This window comes from Passer montanus, unplaced genomic scaffold (genome assembly GCF_014805655.1).
Source record: "Passer montanus isolate IOZ18808 unplaced genomic scaffold, ASM1480565v1 scaffold28, whole genome shotgun sequence".
NCBI lineage: Eukaryota > Metazoa > Chordata > Aves > Passeriformes > Passeridae > Passer > Passer montanus.
In genome coordinates this window covers 2,032,896-2,054,826 of record NW_024367483.1, presented here as the reverse complement: position 1 = coordinate 2,054,826, position 21,931 = coordinate 2,032,896, and the positions used below count along the sequence as shown (strand labels likewise).

Sequence of the window (21,931 nt, the reverse complement as noted above, 5' to 3'; positions counted from 1 at the left end):
AACTAGTCAGTGGCTGATCAAAATCGAAGCTAGGAAAAAGACCAGCCTTGCCACACATGCATAACCCTCCCACGTAAAAATCCAGCCAATGCTAAATGTTTGCTAATGTACAAATGATTGCACACAATATTCATAAGCACACAGTGCACTTAGGAGGAACATACCTGCTGCACTGATACCCACTGTGCTGCAAGGAGACATTCATCATTTTCACACAGATGTATGTACATGCTACAGACGTATTAATGCAGCTGGAAGGGGTTACATTAAACTGTTTACAGCAAATCAGTGTTTTACAGCACCAGCTCTGGCTTCAATATATTCAATCTTATTATCCTGGAATATATCCCCGTTCTCTATTGGAATTCTGAATTAATGCTGGCTCTGCTCAGCAATGCCTAATGCTTATGCTGCAAGCATTATGTAAATAAAATAAGAGTAAGGAAGCCACGTTAGGACCTGAGCTCCCCTTGATGGCATGGCAGGAAATGGAACGAGCCTTTTGTAGCTGCTCACAGAAAATGTGTTTGGTAACACATTTATAAACACAGGTGACCTGGTCCTGTAATGTACATGCTGATGTTACAGGGAAAAAATACCACCATTCCATTGCCAGGGAAGTATTTCCTTCAGAACCTTTCCTCCCAGTGAAAAAAATGCCCCCATGGACTCAGGATGGGCAAAACTCAACCACATGAATGGAATTTTATTCACATTTGTTTTTCCATTTATTATTAGTGTATCTGAAGCAGTTTGTCAGAAGTGGGTTCATAAAACCCTCCTGACAGAGAAGGGCAGAGCTTAATTGGTACTGGCCATCCTTAGCAGCCCAGAAATGCAGATACTGAAATTTTTTACATTTAACTTTGCCTGTTGCAAATGTGGAATTTATGAAATGTATTTTGTTTTTAAGGCAACAGGAAAGCTGCTCTACTTTTCAGAGACATATAGCATTTGCTCAACACAACAATAGAGGGCTGATGAGGTTTTGCTGAAGTAATTTATTCAGGAAAAACCCAAAAGCAACCATAATTTTCCAGATATATTTTCTCTGCCACACTTTATTTTAACATATCTCTGAAAATGAAGTCACAGTGCATTTTTTTTCCTCTCTTGTTCAAAAGGAACATTTCAGTATGAAGAGAAATGCCAGCTGGTACTGGGATAATTATAATTTCTCATTAATACCAGCACATTTAAAAAATAAACTGGAAATATTGCCTCATTAGTATCCCTTGTGAGGCAAGTATTATTTTTAGATTCTAAGAAGCAAGAGTAAAGATGCGATAAGTGTCTAATACTGCAATGGGAATCAAGTCTCAAAGGAAGAATTGGAGCATTTTAGTTCCTCATTTATTTATATATTTGTTTTAGCTCTTGCTCTGCCATGTACATAGCACCCATCTCTCTCTGTTCAGAGAAATCAGATATCAATGTACCTAAAAGGGAAGAAGTATTAAGTTTTTCTTAGTAATATAAAGTTGTGCATTATAAAACATGTGAAGATTTTGCATGTTAACTCCTCTCAAATGCCTTTTTCCCTTGTCAGTTTAAGGCTGACAAAACACCACATCAGTTATTAAATCTGCATCTACAGGAAGGGTACAGCAACAGCTTGTGTGATGTTTGACATAGCTATGAAGTTTGAATATTAACAGAGTTAATATTTGTTATGATTGCCTGAGCAGTATGTTATGGACTTCTACACAAAATTTATACATGTGCAATTTCAAAATAATTGGCAACCAGTGAAAATGCCATCTGAAAATGAAGCTGTAATCTTCCTGATAGTTTCATTATTAATAGTAACAGGGTTTCTTGCTTTCAAAAGTTAACTGACAGCTTTTTTAATGAGACTGAGACAGAAGAGAGTCCAGAGGGACATTGTCCCTGTGTCCTCCTGACATCTGAAAAATCTACCAGGAGGGAGAGGCAGCTGCTGCTGCCTCATGGTACAGAGCCAATCCCAGGCGCCTGCCAAGTGTTTTGATATCTGTGAGTTGAAAGGGCTATATTAGGATAAGTTGGTTTTTTTCAGTATTACAAGAAACTTTCAGGAGTGTAAGGAGTTTTATTCTGTTTGCTACAGTAGTTTCCTTGCATACCAATTACAACCCATTAAATATTCTTTTCAATTTTTCCATCTTTTTGAGTACTGCAGCTCTGCAACATGCATTAATTTATATGGTGGCCTCAAACAGGTGTCCCAGTAGGCTTCACTCACAGCTGTTCTACAAACCAAATGCATGGAATATAAATCTTCCTTCCCTCACATGAACATCAGCAAGCCAGACTCTTAGCACAATCTGTTCATCAGTACACTAGTTTCCTTGGAAAGTTCAATATCTTGGCTAATGTTTATTAATTAAGCAATAAGACACGACAGACTGTGCAGCAGCCCTAATTAATGGACACCTCTGGTGCCTGCCACACATCTAAGAAGTGCATTAATCAGCACCAACACAGTTTGGAAGTGACTTACCACAATAATAAAATGGTTATTTACTTACACAAGAGCAATTCTCAAACTTAGCAACATTTTTAAGCCTCTGCATTATGCAGAGGCTTAAATTTATTATGTACAGTATTAATTTTATGAGTAGCATTTTGCAACTCGGTTTCCTTAAGTTCAGCTTCCAAATCCTTGCTGGGGAGTATAAATAGAAGATGCTGGATTTGCAGAGGTGTTGAGTCATTCTGGATACCTGTGAGCAGCTGTAGTCTCTGAACACCAGACTGGGTTTATTTAGGTGGCACCTACTAGATTAAAACTTCTCTCATCAGCTGTGTTCATCACTTACTTAGCCATGGTCTAAAAAAAAAAAGTGAGTTCATTTTCCAAAGCTGTATAATTAGAAAATTAATTGGTAAGATGGAATGAGAAAAAAACCCCAAACCAAACCTGGTTTTGCAGAGTTTATACTTGGAAAACTTATGGTGATCTACCAAAATCCACCCAATTCAAAAAATATTTTAATTGCTATCTAGAGAAGGGCTTTATTATGGTCAAAACTCAGTGTCTTAATGGTAATGTCAGCAGACATTCTGATGCAGCAGAACCTCTGACTATACCCATGCAAGACCTTATTAACTGTTGTTTGCATCTTGTGTCTTTTTTGAATCTGTTTAGTGCACATCCCTCTCTGTTGCTTTCCCTGCCATCTGTACGGTACCACTGACCTTTGAAAGTCCTATTATTTCTGCAAAATAAACCCAGGTGAATTCAGGGCAATTTACTGTACTAAAAGAAGGGTCCCAATATCCAGTAAAATAAACTTTACATTATGTCTAATAACTTGAAATTTCCCAATGACACTTGAAGCCACTAAACATATGTAGAAGGTCACAAATGCTCACTGCTCACATTCTGGCACTGAAATCCTCTGGGTAGGAGAAAAGGAGTCCTTTGTGCTGGGAACTGCTGAACTGCAGGGAAAGCCCCCAGCAACTGGCATCATTAGGGCCTGCAGCATCATTTTGTATTAACAGACATTTTCATTTTGGATGCAAGAGTAATTAAATGTTGCTATCTTCATGCTGTAGCTGAGTATTTAATATACTCTAAATGGAGAGGTTTGTGATAGTCTTTTTTTTTCCTGACAGGTTTGGTTGTTTCTTTCCTTTTCTTCCTGAAACAGTGAAATTATTTTTTAAAATTAAAATCTCTCTCAGATCCTTATCCCCAAATGACCGATCAGCCTTAACAAGCAACCAGACTTGAACAGTTGAATAACTTAGCAACAATGTGAAAACAGCCATCTGGGAAAGTCTCGTCAATTCTTCAGAACCAACACAGGAATATTCTAGGCATATATATGAGAGAGGTTAAGGTGGCTTGGCTGATATTCCACATTTTGACACAGAGCTTGATGGCTGGTGTGAAGACTGAGTGCACCAGTTTGAGCTGTCACAGGGATCCATCAAACAAGGGAATTTGTGAAAATTTCAACTGTGGTAAAGAAAAAACCCCTACCATTTCCCCTTTCCCATATTTCTTTTTAGCAAGCTTTCAATTATACTAGAAGAATTTTTTTTTTTTTAATTGAGATTACAGCCTGGAAAGAGAACGAGACAGCAAAGCAGGGCAGGGAGTGGCAATAACTTTTAAAGCACATTTGAAAAGGATGCAGATAAATCCTGGGCAGCACTCACATCCTGGTTGGACATCTCCCAGTAGGGCCTCTCTCCGTAGGACATCACCTCCCACATGACAATTCCGTAGCTCCAGGCGTCGCTGGCTGAGGAGAACTTGCGGTAAGCGATGGCTTCGGGAGCTGTCCACCTGATGGGGATCTTCCCACCCTGCAAACAGGTTGAAAACTTGTCAAGGTGATGAGGATATAGAATAACACATGTTTTAAAAGAAAAGGAAAAAAAAAACCTCTGGATTCTGATATTCTACGTTCTGACTTCCGTCAGTTTGCCGTGTCAATTCGCTGTAAGTGGAAAGGAAGAAATATGCCTTTTTATGGAATTAAAAAAAAAAAATTATATGTAGTCTAATTCACCAATACCTGCACTCTGAAAACAACCCAGTTCAAAGAGGAGAAAGCATTTGAGATGATTAATGTTTGTTCAGTCATATAAATAATCAGAACATGCTTTTTGATGAAAAACATCCCAAGCCTTAAATTCCTAGTTCATTGACATTTAAGCTTTTTCCCTAAATGAGACAGAAACATCTATTGCAAAACGGAGCACTGAAAGCTCTCAGTAAAACTGTGTAATCAGGAAAGAAACTATATGTGTTCTATATGCCTTCAAAGCATTACAGTTGATGATATATTTTACTTTTCGTTGTGCCCTTTAAATATCCAGGTAGAAAACAAACCAAGTGTGCTTCTAAATAGGCATTTCTTTAGGATATTTGATAGTGTCATTCTGCAGCTTACAACTTAAAATCCAAGCTCTCCCACCACAAAAAAAGAGAAATCAATCAATCAACAAACCTAACTTACTGTTTACAAGACCACAGGATGCAGAATTTTTCTCTGACATGAGTACTTTACACCACTGAAGCCCTTCTATTTTCTCATAAATAGTTTCTGTGTGAAAACTACTTTTCCATCTCAGAAAAAAAAAAAAAGTATTTCCTCTGCAGGTACATTGTTCATTTCAAAAGTCTATTTTTTTCTTTTCAAGAGTGTACACTTATTATCATTTTCACTGAACCCTTTGGAGAGAGAAAAGCAGTATAGTGAAAGTGCCACTAGATGGTAGAAGGAGGCAGTCAGTAGAGCTGAGCTCACTCAGCAGTAGCTGCTTTCAACAAGCAGTAATAGATTCTGCTCAGTGTTATAATTGTATTTCTGATTGAAACAAAAGAGGAAATGAACTAGAACATCCATTTGGCAATGAAGAGAGGCCACAGTTAAAAACAAGTATGTAAATCTCTGCTAATTTGCTTTGAATGTATGAAAAATTATCTGAGACTTGTTGAGGCCTGACTTTGGCTGGTTGAAAAGCTGTTTGTTCTACCAATAAACTGTTCCAAATCCAGGCTCTGTGTCTGTGGGGATGTGCCGCTCAGCCAAGCTCTCCTTGCTGATGGAAAATGCATGGTTAACATTTATGTTGTATGACAGTGGCCAAGATGTCCTTTGGACATTTTTACATCTTTTGCAGCTGCTTTTTCAAAACCTTTGCTTCCTCTCATGTGGTAAATCACTCACTGATCTAAGCACTAATAAGGTATTTTTTGTATTTTTGCCCAAGTACCTCCACTAGCTGCCTTTTATTTATCCATTATCCTGGTGGTCAGATCCCTCATCTGGCACATCAGAGATGCAAAAGACTTTGTGCCTCACCTGCTGCCACCTGCCCTCACCAGCACTGCAGTGTGTGATGCTCTTGGTCCCCTCCTGGTACAGCTGTTCCACTTGAGAAGCAATTAAAAATGCTTTTTGGGAGTGTGAATGAAGAAACAGGGGGACAAAAGAGAGTTGTAACAGGAAGTTCTCCAAGGAAAGGCCAGGCTGATTTCTTGTCTCTTCTCCAGGAAAGATTTATTTGTATCCTCTAAAGAAATTGGTTAAGAGCACTTGGTATTTGATCTCCCAGTCTGGTTTCAGTGGTCTTTTCATGGAATATGAAAGACCAGGCTCCCTGAGGTAGTGGAAAAATCAGCTATTCAATGCCACAAATATGCACCTTACACAAAGCAAAAGGATGCATCTGAGAAACAGAGAGTTTTAGGGTCTAACTGTAAAAGATACTTCAAAAATGTCTCTTCACACCTCAGAATTCTGGGCCTTGTCCTTTCCACGGGATCAGGTTTAGTTCTTTACTTATAAAAATTTTATCACCAGACTTATGTAATTCCATCCTCAGAAAGATTCCTGTTTTGGAGAGTTTTATTAATAATTTATAATTTTTTAATTTTAATGAAATTCTTATGTTAATAATTAAGTATCTAGTTGTAGGTAAAGACCAAATTATACACATGAATCAGAGGCATTTGGATATTTATAGATTTTACTTTTAATGTATATATTAACATAGTATGGATAGCATAATAGGAAAACTATCTTTACACTGTATCCTTTTCTTAAATCCGATTTTGTATTCTCAAATTATACTCAAAAGAGAGGGCACATCTTGAGCAGTGTTTGCAGCTAGATTTGTGACTCCTGGCAAAATAAAAATGAGTTTTAAAGAATCTTATCAGACTCTATAACTACTTTCATGACACAGCTTCACTGACTGATCCCTTTTGGACTGAAACAGTAGCGGCTCATTGAGTGTGAAAATGAGAATGAAGAACAGAATCTTAACAAAATTCAAGGCAGTTCACATTCAAGGGCATAAGATGTGTTCAGAGTTGTAATGTAAAATAAAACACTTTTGTGCTGGTTCTAAAAACCTCTAAAATTTTTACAATGGATTCATCTCATGTATGAATGTGTTATATTAATAAAAATGTGAATTTCAATACTTAATTATGGTTGTAGAATATATTTTTATGCAAAAAAGTTGTTTTATTTATTTGAAAGGCATTCAAAAGGTGGAGATTGCAATATGAGTACCTTAAGGAACATGTGTGACTGAACAGTAGTAATAGCTGCTCATGCATAATAAAAGAACACCTAAGGTTTAGAGTGGCTGAAAATATATTTCCTGTTTCTGATTAGAGTAATAAACAGTGTTACTGATATTGGATATGCCTTTTTATATTTTAATCTAACTGGGGAAATAATAAATGTAATACTTACTGTTTGCACAATGCCTCACCTTCAAATTAAGATAATTTATAAATAATCTACATTTTGCTGCTATAGCAATGAGATCTCTCAGAGCTGCCTGTGTTAGAAAGCCCTTTTTGCTTTTAGGTTATTTTCTCTTTTTTTGGTTTTTGCGGGAGGGGTGGGGAGGAGTGGCAGAATGGGTGTTAGGAAACAAATTGTTTTTCTGCTTCATCTCATACATTAATAATGATATCAGTGATAACCTAATTTTGTTTTCACACAGTGAAATAACACTAACTCCACTGTTCAAATAATTAGAATTCAGCCTTTTTTCCCTGTATGCTGCCAGCTGAACGGTGCCTATCTCCTGATTTTTTTTTTGTGATTGTAATTTAATAAGCAATTTTACCACACAGCATAAGAGTCCCCTTGGAATTATAATATTAGGTTCACATTGCTTAGCTTGTAGAATTGTTCAGAGATGAGCCCTTGAAATGAAATTTACCCCCTCAGCCACACCTACACACACACTGGCTTTCCCTGCAGAACTGGCAGCAGCACAGTTTGCCACACATTTAAAGGCAGGACTGGAACTCGGTGGTGCTGAACACCTCATTCTTTACCTCAGGCCATGCAAGAGAGAGACAGTCCTCACCAGGTGCCATCTCTGAGCTCACACCACCAAAAAGTGCTTATGATGTCTTGTGTGGCCACAGCTGCGTTTTTGCTTTCTCCAGTTTGATTTTTTTTTCTATTCTACATGTTAGACATCTCTTTAAACCAGGAGGCATTAACAGTTCCTTTAATTAAAAATATAACTATATTTCCAAACTCCAGCAGAACAATGTTGCTGGCAGGTACAGCCCATGATTCTATCAAAAAAAGGTGGGGATGCATCAGCAAGCTCAGAATGTGTGATGTGAAGAAACAAAGGAGGAAACCTTTGTGATGTCCACAATTTCTGGCATGCCCTGGTAGCTGATTAAAGTGAGGAGTGGCAACTGAGAGCCTGAGGTACAAAACTGAAGGCAAGGTGTGTGTGAGCAGCCAGCAGCAAACCCAGAGAGTGCATCAGGCTCACTGTGCCCCAGAGGTGTGAGAAATGCCTGTTTCAGTGGAAGAGCCCCTTCTGTGTTCTCCTGGAATGACAGACACTTCAGAGGGACTGTCACAGCGCTGGCTGCAGGCCTCCTAAATGCTGAGGTGCAAACCCATCAGATGCAGACGCACAGGTATCCAGAACTGTGTGATTCTGGGAGAAAAGGTGCTGAACTGTGTGCACCATTAGTCTGATCTGGCACAGGAATTCCTGTGCATCTGTCAGTTATTGCTCCTTCATGTGCGGTGCCACTGAATCCTGCAATCACTTTCCAAGGCACAAGCAGAGTACCTGTCTGTACCTCAATGACAGAAACGGGGAAAAAAAGAACTTCAGAGTGAAGAGAGACACAAGTAATGGAATAGACTAGTTTTAAATATTGGACATAATTCATCATTCTGTACAAAAACCTTCTGCCACTTCACTAGAGTGATGCTTTTATTTGATGCTCAAATTTTTCATGTGCAATGCTACAAGTAGTCAGAATTTAACATCCTCAAATCATAATTTAGAACTATTCAGTACTATCAACAGTGTTCTGTTGTGCCTATTGAAAAGTGTCTATTGAAATACCAGAGAAACTACATGGCAAGATAACAAAACTGCTCTGCAAAAGCATTTCAGAATTTGCACTCATTATGCCAATTCCAGTTAGTTCTACCAGTCTCATTTCACTCAGAACTGAAATTAATAAACCCCCCTGATTTTCAAAAAGACTGAAGTTGCTTTTAATCTCTGGGAAAATATTAATTTTCTTTCAAATGTCCTGATTAACAATGCTGAAGTTAAATATGTGGAACTTGATTTCCTCCCTAAGTTAGCTATTCAAATTTTCCGAACAAGTTATTTATGGTTTTGAGAGTATGTTAATTTTAGTGGCTATTAACCCCTAAACTGCACATCTATTTGTGTCTTCCAAAAGAGGGAAAGCTCTTGATGGATGGAAGGAATCAGCACTGAAGATACTGGCAGAATAACAGCAGACAAGACAGAATGCCTGTCAAGAGATATCAGAAATACTTCACATTAACCAGCAGAGGTGAATCAGGGTGTTTCTCCAAAATACTCCACACCATCCTGTCATTTTGTCTCCCTGAAGGCCATGAGATGGATGAACTGAATAGTGCTGCACACATATGCAAACCTCCAGCAAGGCAGATATATCCTACCCTGTCACCTTTTAGCTCAAAAATCAAAGAATTAAAATATTAAATGACTTTGCTAAAATTCAAAGAATTATGAAATCAGAAACACTCTCTAATACAGTGGAGATTCTCATTAGGAGTGGCAGCAGAATTCATTTCCTTTGAAACACAGCCCTTCAGCAGCCCCTTGCCTGCTCAAAGGCTGAGAAAAATGCATAGTTCTGACCCTCAAAATCGACATGAGTGAAATGGCAGAGATTATTTTTGACCATTTACATCTATCCTGCCTTCTTATTTTCTTGACAGGGCAATTGAAGGAACTCTATACAGTGACAAAGAACTCCCAAATAGAAGTGGTTGATACCATTGTCTCTTGTCTGTGTAACTAACTGGATTATATATCTTTTCTTGTCAGCCAGGGTGCCTTTATCTACAAGGTAGAATTGAAAATAGACTGATCTTTTTTTCCCCAGAAATATTAGTTTTAAAATATTTGTTTGGTTTTAAAATGAATTTCAGGCTAGGCAGGCTAGTAAGGACTGGTGATGTCCTCAGAGCCCTGGTGAGAACCAGTCAAGTGTACAAAGACAAAGAAACAAGTATTTTGTAAAACCTCTTTGAGACTGGTCTTTTGAAAGGTAATGATAAGACTGGAGGGGCCAAGGAGTCCCATACTGTTTTAGAGAGTGGGACTTCACATTTCTTTAGGATTAAGAATGCATTTTACAGTATTGTGTGCTTGGCTCTTGATCACACAGAAACCCTTTCCTCTTCTGAAATTAAATATCGGGAGCATGCATCTCTACCAAATCCAGTTTGGAAACTACAGTGCTATTTGACAGTAATCACAGGAAAAAATGTCATTTTTCCTTGAAACTAATATTTCTGGCAAAGATCTATCTCTTTTCAAGAGCATCAATTTCAAGCTATCTGCCAGCTGTGTCAGCACAGCTCACATTACAGCCGTAACCAATTTCTTGAGAGTTACTCCTCCAGAGTCCTTCAATCTGCACATCCAGCCCATCCACTTTGCTTACACAAGGAGTCCTACCAAAGTCAATGGATAAGGTGAAAAGGATTTTTTTTTTGTTCTGAGATGCTTATTTGAAGGATGCCTTACATTGCACAACTCTGCAACAAAGGAATTTGCTACGTGGTCCATTCTTCCAGCAGAACTGAGTTACCAAACACAAATATTTCTCTAAACTCAAGTAATTTAAGTTGAAAGCAAAAAAGAACTTACCAGGCACTATCCTTTCTTAAAAGCATCAAGGAAGGCTCCTCTCTGAAATTATGCCCCTGTCTTGCCCAGGGCTTCATGAAGTATTTATTATTGGATCAAAAATAAACTGTTACCATGCACTGCTTGAACACTGGATGTTATTATCCATCATTAACGATTTCACGGCGAGTGATTTCCACACTCGTATCAAGCTGACATGCACAGCAAACACTGCCCAAGTTTCAGGAATCAAGTAGCCTCTCTCTGCACTGCCATAATGCCCAGATAATTCATTCCTCTGCCCTGCCCCTGAACCCTGCCATAATTCCTTCTATACCACACAATTTGAAGTGGCCAATAAAAACTCAGAAGCATGTGGGAACTTGGAAAGTGAGGACAAACTGAAATGGATCTACATGTAAAATTAACACTATATAGGCTATTGTACTGTCTCCAGTAAACATTTTCATGTTCTATTATTTGGGATGCTGTTCTAGAGAGAATGTAGGACCCTGGATACTGAATTAACATACAGCTTGCTCTGCGGTACATGAGATTTTATTTACCTAGGGCTTCTTCAAAATTTATTCCAGAAACAAGTTGGAAACACCACGAAAATTAGGCTTTTCTTCTGAGAGTTGCAGTGCCACACCTGGATGATGATCAGAATTATTATGAGGCTGAGCTACTCTGCAAGTATCACTGCTTTAGTTTTCATCCCAGCTGCATCAAGAAGTGCAGAGGGGAATTAATAGCTTAGTAACTGATGGATTACATTTTCTGCTCACATTTTTGTGAGGTCACTTCTCATTTTATCCTGAAGGAGTTTGCTGGTTATTTAAGTTTCAGTCAATTCATGGATAAGTAGCTGGTCAAAAGATGGGAAACAAACAGTCAGGAAGAAAAGGTCAGTTTTTAGACTGGCATCCCCCAGAGATCAATGCTCATGTCCTGCTGGCAGTGTATGCAGAATCTATAATACAGGCTGAACTGGGAACATCTAAAATTGTACTAGAAATCCAAAGGGATTCATGGCAGTAAAGATGATGAGGATTTACCACAAAAATTTGCCAAAGAACCTCATGATAGTGAATTGCAAACTGATAAAATGTCACAAAATTCAGTGTTAAAGTGATGCACACAGATTAAAACGCTCCTAACTTTACACAACAAATAACACGACTGTACTAAGCTGTCAGAAAACAGATCTTGTAGTTACAGCACAGAGTTGGCTCTATAACAGTATCAACCCCCTGCTCAAAAGCAGAGTAAAGGGAAAAATGGATGAAATTGTAAAAATAATCAGGAAAAGGAGGAAGGAAGCACAGCACTGTTGAAACCTAGGATATTCCTGCATATTACTTACTGATCACAGTCTTAATTCCTCATTCTAAAAGGACACATTAAAACTAACAGACAGAATAGGTGATCAAAGGTACAGAATAAAAGTAAGAATGGTCTATAAAACCCTGAATGGATCAGATAATAGATGGAGAAAATAGACCCAAAGTACATCAAACATAAGTGGCAAGCAGCAGATTAAAAACATTAACAAAACAATTTTTAAAAAAAGACATATTGCTACAGGATGTCACAGACTCAAAAAATTCAAACCTTTCCAAAAGCTACTCGGTAAACTTACAGGAGAAATATTTGTGAAGGATATTACAGACAAAGACCTGCCTCTGATTTAAAGAAGTCTTTGAGCCACAGATTGCTGAAAGCTCAATAACCTGAATGGAGAATGCATCATGTGCACAGCATGTGCACTTATTTCAGAGAATCTGGAATTCCTCCTTGGAATCTCCTGCTTATTTGCCTTTTGGATTCAAGCTTTGGAGCTCACAAGCATTGCAGCTATCTCAGTTAGGCCATTACTCTCTTCCCATCATCTCAGTTTGTTTGCAGGTGAAATATAAGCCCACGGTTAACAGTGTCACTGGAAAAAAAATCAATGATTCACATCTCAACAGCATTCTGGGGGAAAACAAAGTTAAAAAAAAAATTAAAAATTAAAGGAAGTAATCTGAAGTGAGGTGTTCTTTGATGGAACAAAAGTATAACTGTAGATGGGCATCTGAAACATCACTGGTCATTTTTTCTTGTTGGTTCTATGACTGCATTCCTATGTCTCTACCATGTTCATGGATATCTTTTGCTACCAAACCTTTTGACAAAAGGAAATAAATTCTACTCTTAGTAAGTTTTAGTGAAGGAGAAAGCACTGCATACTAAGGAGATGAATCTGTAAAAGTATTGCCCTGAGAGTGGGGGCTGACACCTGGATAAGCACGTGGAAGTCTTATGTTTGCTCCATAGAGACACAGCATTACCTTGTAAAGATTTTAGTATCAAATCTTTCATCAGTAATAAATAAATGCACTTAGGACAAAAAAAATGGACTAAATGTATTCGCAGACTGCTGGGAATCATGCAAGTTTCCTGTCTAAATCAGCCCATGCTGCATAAAAATATGGTTTATACATTGAAGGGGAGATGGAAGAACAGCTGCTGATGAAGAAGGAGCAGCTGAGTCCAGGGCCATGGATCAAGAAGCATGACAGGGACCAGGGATGTGTCAAACACTGAGCAATGAGTCCTGCCTTCCCATCTGGGGATGAGGGACAAAGACAAGGAAGGCTTGCCAAGGCAGGGTGGGCAGTGAGGCTCAGCAGAGGAGAGGATGCTAAAAGCCATTTCTCCAACAGACCAAAATGCTCCCAGTGCCACCCTGCTGGTTTCCCAAAGAAAATAAGCGCACGAGCCCCAGCTGCACCCCAGCACATCTGTCTGCCAGCCAAGTCCAGACTGGGGCTCAGAACCACTGGGAATTTAAAAAGCATGGCTGGTGGGAAGGCAGGATGGGAAAGACATCCAAGGCTAGGTCCAGTCACCTGCACATGGTCTCTAGTGTCCCTTTTGGCACTGCCACCTGCTCACTACCTGTCACTTTAGGAAATGCAGGTCTCCCACTGTCTTGTGTCTGCCAGTTCTCTGCAGAGATCTCAGGGACCATTGGGCATCTACAAATACCCAGCTGATCCCTTGCCTATTTCCCATGTGTTTAATGACAACCAGTACCAAGCAAAGCAGAGAGATTCTGTGTTTCTCCTGCTGCAAGAGCTCAAGATGCTGCTGTACTTCTGGGCCAGCACAGCAGCAGCTCTGTGGCCCATCAGGCTGCACAATTTCAGGCACAACACAAGTTGCCCAGCTGGCAAATATTTGGGCTACTGGGGAGACAGGTATAGGGATGTGGAAGGCTTATGAGTAATTTGATATTGCATGAGGCCACAGGAGCATGGGAGGGATCTGAGCTTCAGCAGGGAAGTGGAAGAGCAGGGGAAGAAGCTGTAGGTGTTATGAAGGTGCCTGGGATGATTCTCAGAGGATCAGAAGCTGTGCTAGAGAGGTTGCAGAAGGCAGCCTGAGAACCAGGGTAACTGTGGCATGAAGATGCAGCTGAAGTCTGTAACGGAGCACCACGACACAAGGCTTCATGAAAATAAATAAATGAAATAAGTTTTCCCCTCCCCTCTGACCCTGGAAAGTATCCACAGATTCACAGATTTTTTTCTGAGTAGCAAGAGACACACAAGGGAGAACCAGGGTAACTGTGGCATGAAGATGCAGCTGAAGTCTGTAACGGAGCACAATGACTTAATGAAAATAAATAAATAAAATTTCCCCTCTCCTCTGACCCTGGAAAGTATCCCACATATTCACAGATTTTTTCTGAGTAGCAAGAGACACACAAGCATCATGGAGTCCAGCAGAAGGTGCAACACAGTGTTGTCAGACTGTAACTGCACAAACACGGATGAAGTGCATTGCCAAAAAAATGCCAAAGAAATACAAAAGTAGTTTTCAGTGCAAGCAAGGGCTGCTTCACAACAAAGCTTCTCTGATGTTTCTATTTGGTGTAGTGACACAGTGGCAGTGTCCATAGATCACTGCAGTGTGGCAGTATGCAAATTGTTGAATAATAGGATAACCATCTGTTGGATGATGAATAGTTTGGCACAGGAATGTGGCCAAGCCTTGCTGCAGATACCCACATCCACCCAGATCTCTGCCAGCTGCCTGAGCAAAGGGCACTGAACATCAAGCTGGTTTCTATGTCACGCTCATCTGCAGCTCACCAGAGCAAAGCCCTGACTGATGAGCCTGATGGCAGCTCCAGTCACACCAGTGGCAAGGCCAGTTTCACACACTGGTGTTTGTACTGGGGCAGTGCTGGCTGACAGACACTGAGCATCTGCTTCTGGCCTTTACAACAGTCACACTCCTTATTGCACTTCCTCAACTTTTGTACTTTTTCCTGTATCTTGACATACTTTAATTTAGGCTGTCTGTGAATTGTGGCATTGGAATAGCTTTTGTTCCATAAGTCAGTTGGATTTACACCTTGTAATCCCCAGATGACATAACACTTTGAGTTTTTCTGACGGTGCATCATACTAAATCATCATCTGACTGATGATAATATAATGGGAATAACATATTAACATAAGTTATCATTCCTGCACCTTGTTCAGGGTATATTTTACCTTATCATATAATATATCACTTCCATGACATATTACAGAAAGACATCATCAGAAGGAAACATTTTGATGAACTAGTACTTGGATATCAAGGCCAGGTTGGATGGGGCTTGGAACAACCTGGGATAGTGGAAGGCGTCCCCACACATGGCAGGGGAGATTGGAACTACAAGGTCTTTAAGGTCCCTTCCAACCCAAACCATTCTGTGATTCTATCACTATTCCCTGACATCAAACTTGCCACTGGTGCTAGATCAGCTGGGGTTTATTTTATAATGACACCGTCTAAGCAGTTGGAAACTCTTGTATTACCTTCACAAATCAGCTGGGGTTTATTTTATAATGACACCATCTTGCATTACCTTCACAGAACTTCATCAAAGTAGCTGAAAATTGACCTTTTAGAGTGTCTACAAAAAAAAAAATCCCGCACATTTATACATTTATTTCACTAAAAAAACCACCAATGACCTAGCTCAGAATCTTGTAAAACAAGGAGGGAAATTTGGCCTTTTAGTGTTAAAAAAAAAAAAAAAAACCAAAACAAAAAAACCACAAACAAACAAAAAAAAAACCCACACAAAACCCAGCACATTTATTTTACTAAAAAAACCACCAATGACCTAGCTCAGAATCTTGTATAACAAGGAGGGTTTTTTAAAAATTATTATTTTTAATTTAGAAATGTTAATTTCAGAGAGGTAGTTGTCAAATGACAAAGCTTCTTAAATCCCAAATTTGCTGAGAGACATCCATTTTAATAATTTTCAGAATTCAGTCACAGGTGCATGGCAGCCATGCTTACATAGAAACTTGCATTATATATGGGTGCAATTTCTGCAGGAAGCATCTTTTTGTGCTACAAAATCATGTACTGACAGTTTCTTCTTTTTCAATCATCTGAGTTATATTTATATACTGAAAAATGAACATATGCATATATGAATATAAAGTCAGGAAATGGATTGCCAAATCTCTGGTGGACAAACAAAGAAATGCACTGCAACAGAAAGCTCTAGCACAGCTGTGCCTGCAGCATCTGAAGGCAAACTCTTTCAGGTAAAATAAATCAAAAACATTCAGCAGAACTTAATGACATTTTAGGAAAATGCATTTTTCTACTCAGTCTCTAGATAGTTAACAACCTGCTCTTTTGCTTCCACTTGATTTCTGGATGATGATCTTCTATACTTAAGGAAATTAAAGCCAAACAGTTTTGGTATCAACAAAGTTATGGAATGCTAATGCATGGGTTTGATTTCTTGTTACGGTTGTCTTTTGTGTGAAGTGCTAAAGTTCAACCTTATCTTCAAAATCTGTATCACTTGAAAAGAAACCAACTCAGAATGCTAATCAAGACAATACTTATTTTCACACACACAGCAAAGTAGGGTGTATTTTATAACAAATGCATTCCTCAGTTGCTTGTTTTTGGTGTGGACTGGAAATTCCTGGAGCAGCCTGGTGATCATTCTTAGGAATTCCCCAAAACCAGTAAAAATCCAGTGAAAGAACTGAAGGAAGAACTTGAATCTTTCAGAGGATGGGGATCACACTTTCACCCAGTCAAATAGCTCTGTCAGGATGAGAAACCTTCAGGTAAACTCAGTGACCAGTGATTTAACATCTCCAAAAAACACTGGAAAGAAGCCACCATCCCTTATCAGCAACTTCCAGAACATTACTTGATTTATTCCAGGTACCAGAGAGCTGACTAATTACAGCCTTAAGAATGTGCTCTGGGAAATTGATACAGATCAGTCCTCTATCCTTAAACTTCCACACCTTCTGGAACACTCTCTGAGACTGTCCCCATGACTACAGCATCAATAGCTCTGGGGCATGTATTCTTCTAACCAGTGAAAGGTAGATTAGGCTGCCCTTTTAGCATAACTCAGCTTAATTAAAAAAAAAAACAAACAACCAACCAAACAACCACAAGTAATGCCCTCTATTAGGCTGCCCTTTTAGCATAACTCAGCTTAATTTAAAAAAAACCCAAACAACCACAAGTAATGCCCTCTATCCCCAATCACAAAAGAGTTAATGAAAGCAATGAACAATCTTTTTTCATATGTATTGCTTTTTGCAATATACACAGTGCTTCCATGAACTAATGCCATAGCATTTTATTGCACATTTGATCTTTTTTAGTGCTTCAAAATCTTTCAGTTGTATAAGGTTTTCAGCAGTGGAATACAGACAATTGCTGCTTCATTAAAAATGTATAGCAAAAATAAGCATGAGTACACTTAAATAATTTTGTTTATTTTGGCACTTGAGGGTTGAAAAGCTCAGTGTTGCAAATGCCTTCTTTAGATTCATGATAATCACAGCAAATGCACCATACAAAAGCCTCAAGTCAGATAAACAATCTTGTTTTTGTTTTGTTGCTCAATTGTCTTCACAATTCCCTAAAAGCCTATAAAGGTTTTTTTTTTTTCAGGTATGCTGACCAATAATGATTTTTCCAAGCAGTGTAACCAAATCTGCAGAGTTGTTTTTCATGCTTCATATTTTATGTGTATTTCCAAAAACAAGAGGTGGTTTTGCTGAAATGATAAAACATGACAATGGTGCAGTAACGCTGCTCAGCCATTTTACTCCTCAACATATTTTACAGCTCCCAACTAACTACTCTCATGGCAACCCTCTGAAGAAGCTGCTGTCTCCATTTCACAGTGGGAAAAAGAGAGACAAAAGTTGAGGACCATCAAATATTCTGAATACCTGCAACTCCCTCTCATGGCAACCCTCTGAAGAAGCTGCTGTCTCCATTTCACAGTGGGAATGAGAGACAAAAGTTGAGAAGCATCAAATATTCTGAATACCTGTAACTCCTACTGGCAATAACTGGATTTCTGGATGCTCATTGTTACTGAAACCAGGCTGTAAATGATTTATATGGGTAAAACAGCAAGGTAGAAGAGAAGAATCTCTGAAATAAAGTTTCAACTTATGCTAGGTTCCTGGGCAGTGTCTTTATCTCACATGTGACAGATGACAGATTTTTTACTTGTAGAGTAGAACAAAATAATGGTCAACTGTTCCGAATGCTTACATGGGCACCTTTCTCCTTTGCAGTGTGTTCAGTAAAAAACCCACATACAGATTTTAAAGAATGAAGTATTTATGAGCAAAATACGAATTTGGTATGGAAAATCACAATTATTCTCAGTATGCACTTAACCAGGAAAGGATAAACTATGTGACTCAAAAAAAGGTATTACCTTTAACAATTCCACCTTGGAACAATCTTTATAATGCTTACCAGTCCTGCATTATATTCCATATGCAATGAAGAAATGTTACTGAAGTCATTAAGCCACAGAAACACATATAAACCTCTAGGCTGTTAAATAATGAATCATACTCACTATAATAAATCAAACCTTTTTCCTCAGTGCAACACTGTGTTGCATGTCCCAAAGTACAGCAGTGTTGATCTCTTACCTCTGATTTTGTAAACACTACAAAACCAGCAGAATGGTATTCAAACTCTAAGATCACAAAGTCTGTTCTATTTTCTTAATTTCTCTTTTTCTATTACTCAGCTTGCATACTAACTTTCATAATGGAAATTCAGTTTCATATTTTAGCCTTGGATTTGCTTTGAGTTTTTTTTTTTTTTTGTATTTTCTATTACTATTCCTCTTGCCATTAATTTGATTAAACACGTATCAGCATTATCAAGCTGCAGTAGGAAAATGTTGGGTTTCTTGTGTTGCTCTGGGACTTGTCATCGAGCCAAACTCACAGATGTTCCAATGAACACACAGCATTTGGTCCATTTCTAGGATAAACATTGTGGTTTGCTTTATCCACACTGTCACGACCCTGGATAAGTGAGCAGCAAGATCAGCTAAGTCCCCTCACCTACTTTGTCTTTTGATAAGCTGATATAAAGCAGGAAGCAAAAGAGGCAAAATTAGGGAAAAGGGAAAAAAATTGATGTGGTTTTCATGCCTCATCCCAGTAGATTTCTTTCTTTGAAGATTTGTTTATTGTATTCTCGGTTGTGACAAGATACATATTTTCTTACAAACAACAAGGCAGGTAGAAGTAGGAAAAACTGTGAAATTATATTTAGCACTGGGTAGAAATGTGATGGCTCATAAGTACATGAATAACCTCTCAGAATCCTCACGGGATCTCACCAACTTCTGCTGTGCTCCTGAAAGATACTGGCCTATAAAAACTCAGTAAGACAGAAAACTGGGAATTGGTATTTTGAAGGACTCTGACACAAAGAAAACAACACATATGGCTACATGAAGGAACTGCTCATGAGCAATGAACAGCTTGGTCCGTGGAGATGTCAGCAACACAGCAACTGCAGATAAAAGTGTGTGATGCCAATGAAACCTGCAGGAACACTGAACAGCTGGGAGGTGCCACTCACATGGGCTATAAAACTGGTGTTGCACAGCCAGCAGCAAGAGTTGTGTGCATATTAGCTATGAAAAATAGCTTTTTCCCACCAAAAAATCTATCAAAGTATCTCTCTATTGCCAGGGTAAGATCTTGGGTGTAGAGAGGTAGGTTCCACATAAAGGCCTGTTCCCTATGAAAAAAATCTCTCCAGCCTAATCTCCCATGAAAAAAAATATGGCCCCACTGGAAAATATTTATTGTATTTTGAATTTTTATTTTGAGTAAGTACTTTGAGGGGGAAGTTTTAAGAGACACGTCTTTAAGGTTTTTTGTGAAAAGCACTGGTATTTCAGTGCCATGATCATTCCAGCAGCTGATACTTCCCAAACAAAGATAACTCAGAGTAAAATCACCCATTCTGACAAGTGAGATGTCAGCAGTTTGTGGGGCCCAGCCTGTGTGTCTGCTGTAATTAAATTTGCACAAAAATTGAAGCTAGCAATGAAACAGCTATTTCTCTTAATGGAACAGACCTTCTGGACAGAACTTTCACAGCCTGAGGTATTAATCTCTATTTTGATGAATCTTTGGCATGCCACATCAGTCTTTACTTAATATTTTCTATGAGCTTTAGATATTTCTGTTTTACTGCAGAGCTTAGCAAAGAACACCCCATCATGTACAGCTGACTAATACAAATTTTGCTACTTGTTGTGTCAGTCCTCCAGTCAGGAGATTGAGCAATCATTGGCCTTTTTAGAGCAGGAAAAAGGCAGCAAGAAGATGGATATCCTAGAACGTGGATATTTTCATTTTTCTTTGGGGTTTTAGATGAAAGCCCTGGGGGAGGCTCCAGGTTTCCTCCAGCTTTACTTCTGAGGCCCCTTTGCTTGGGCTGCCACTGACTCTGCTCAGGGAGGGACATAGGAGAAGGGAAGATGTGGCTGGCAAGAAACAGCCTTGAAAAGTTTGTGATGATCTGGCAGCCAAACCTCAGAGAGGAGAGGAAGAACTTCCTAGAGATGAGAATTCATAAAGTCCCTGACTAAGTCTAACTTTCAAGCAAAATCTGCATTTTTTTCCCCCCAAAGTTCTGGCTGACTCAGGGTCCTGTCACAAGCCTTTTCTCCTCAATTTCCAATAGGGACTTAAAGCCCTGCTAACATTAAAATATTTAACCATGAAACCTGGTATCTTAGTTGTTGCCAAAAATATATACAAGCCCCCTCACTGTTCTCTCCTAACTAAGAAGCAGGTGTTATTTATGGTCCTATTTCTGATAGAGGCCAAATGTTCTATACATAATTGGAAAGAAAAAAAAAAAATTAAAACCTCAACAAATACTGAAGCCATGGATCCCAGAATATTTCTTTCAAGAAGCGTGTAGCAGATCTGCTAAACAATTTATGAGCATGACAGTTTCATGAACTTTTGGCAGCTCTCATTTAGAAAAGACTGCAAAGAAAGTCTGCACACACAGTGTGCATTCATTTCATTGAAAAATTTACAGTGTACTGTGCTGTGGGTTTTTTCCCTTTTATTCTATAAACTGAGCAAAATTCAGAAGAAATGCTATGCAATGAAATATATTCCTTTTGTTAGTCACAGCTGTTAGGTGTATCTTTCTATCTGCTCCCTTTTCTTCTATACCTGCTTTTATTGTGACATTGTTGTACCATGAAAAAAAACAGAATTTGATCGAGACTAAAGGAATAATCCCAGAAAGTTTTTCAATCTTTCTGATAAAAAAAAAAAACACCCCAAGGGCCTAGTCCAAGAAAGTTATTGCTCACAAGAAATAAACCATTTACATGGTACAAAGCATGCCTTCCTGTTTCAGTGGCAATGCCCAGCACAAAGGAACAAGGGACAGAGATGGAATCTTGAGAAGCAGACAGGCAAATGCACAAGGCCAGACTCACTATGAAAACATGACCAGAGATGCTGCTGGCTTACTCTAGTGCAAGTACAAGAGAAAGCCAAGAGTTATTTCAATTAGCACACGGAATAAAGCCCCAGTTTAACCTGGCAATTCAATGCCCATCTCTGATCCTAAAGCCAAGGGAGACAGTGGCAATCCTGCTTCCATTCTTACCCGGAAGAGCTGGCTAGAGGGATATTTTTACATGAGATATTAAACTAGAAATTCTGCAAAACAAAATTTTAAGGCTACATGGTTGAGCACAAGAAATGAATAAAATAGTTAAATGTGTGTAATTACACAGTGTTAATTAGAGATGCTGGGATAGGGATCCTTGACTCCCCTGGATGATTTGTAGGCTGCTCTATTGACTTCCTCCCCTTTTTTAACAACTCCAAATGTTTTACTGAGTAAAGCTAGACCAATATATGATAGATTC

The 21,931-nt window shown here is 38.8% G+C and overlaps 1 protein-coding gene across 7 annotated transcripts in view; it reads right to left on the bottom strand.

Annotated features, from left to right (window-relative positions):
• EPHA6 (EPH receptor A6) overlaps positions 1–21,931 on the bottom strand; it is a 378,018-nt gene that overhangs the window by 16,309 nt on the left and 339,778 nt on the right. For all 7 annotated transcript variants that reach the window (XR_005627917.1, XR_005627919.1, XR_005627918.1 and 4 more), the window contains one exon: positions 4,153–4,302. Coding sequence is in view for 4 of the 7 variants with exons in the window: in XM_039713221.1 (XP_039569155.1) it covers positions 4,153–4,302 (150 nt within the window). In the remaining 3 variants the exon portion in view is untranslated. The remainder of the gene's footprint in view (positions 1–4,152; positions 4,303–21,931) is intronic.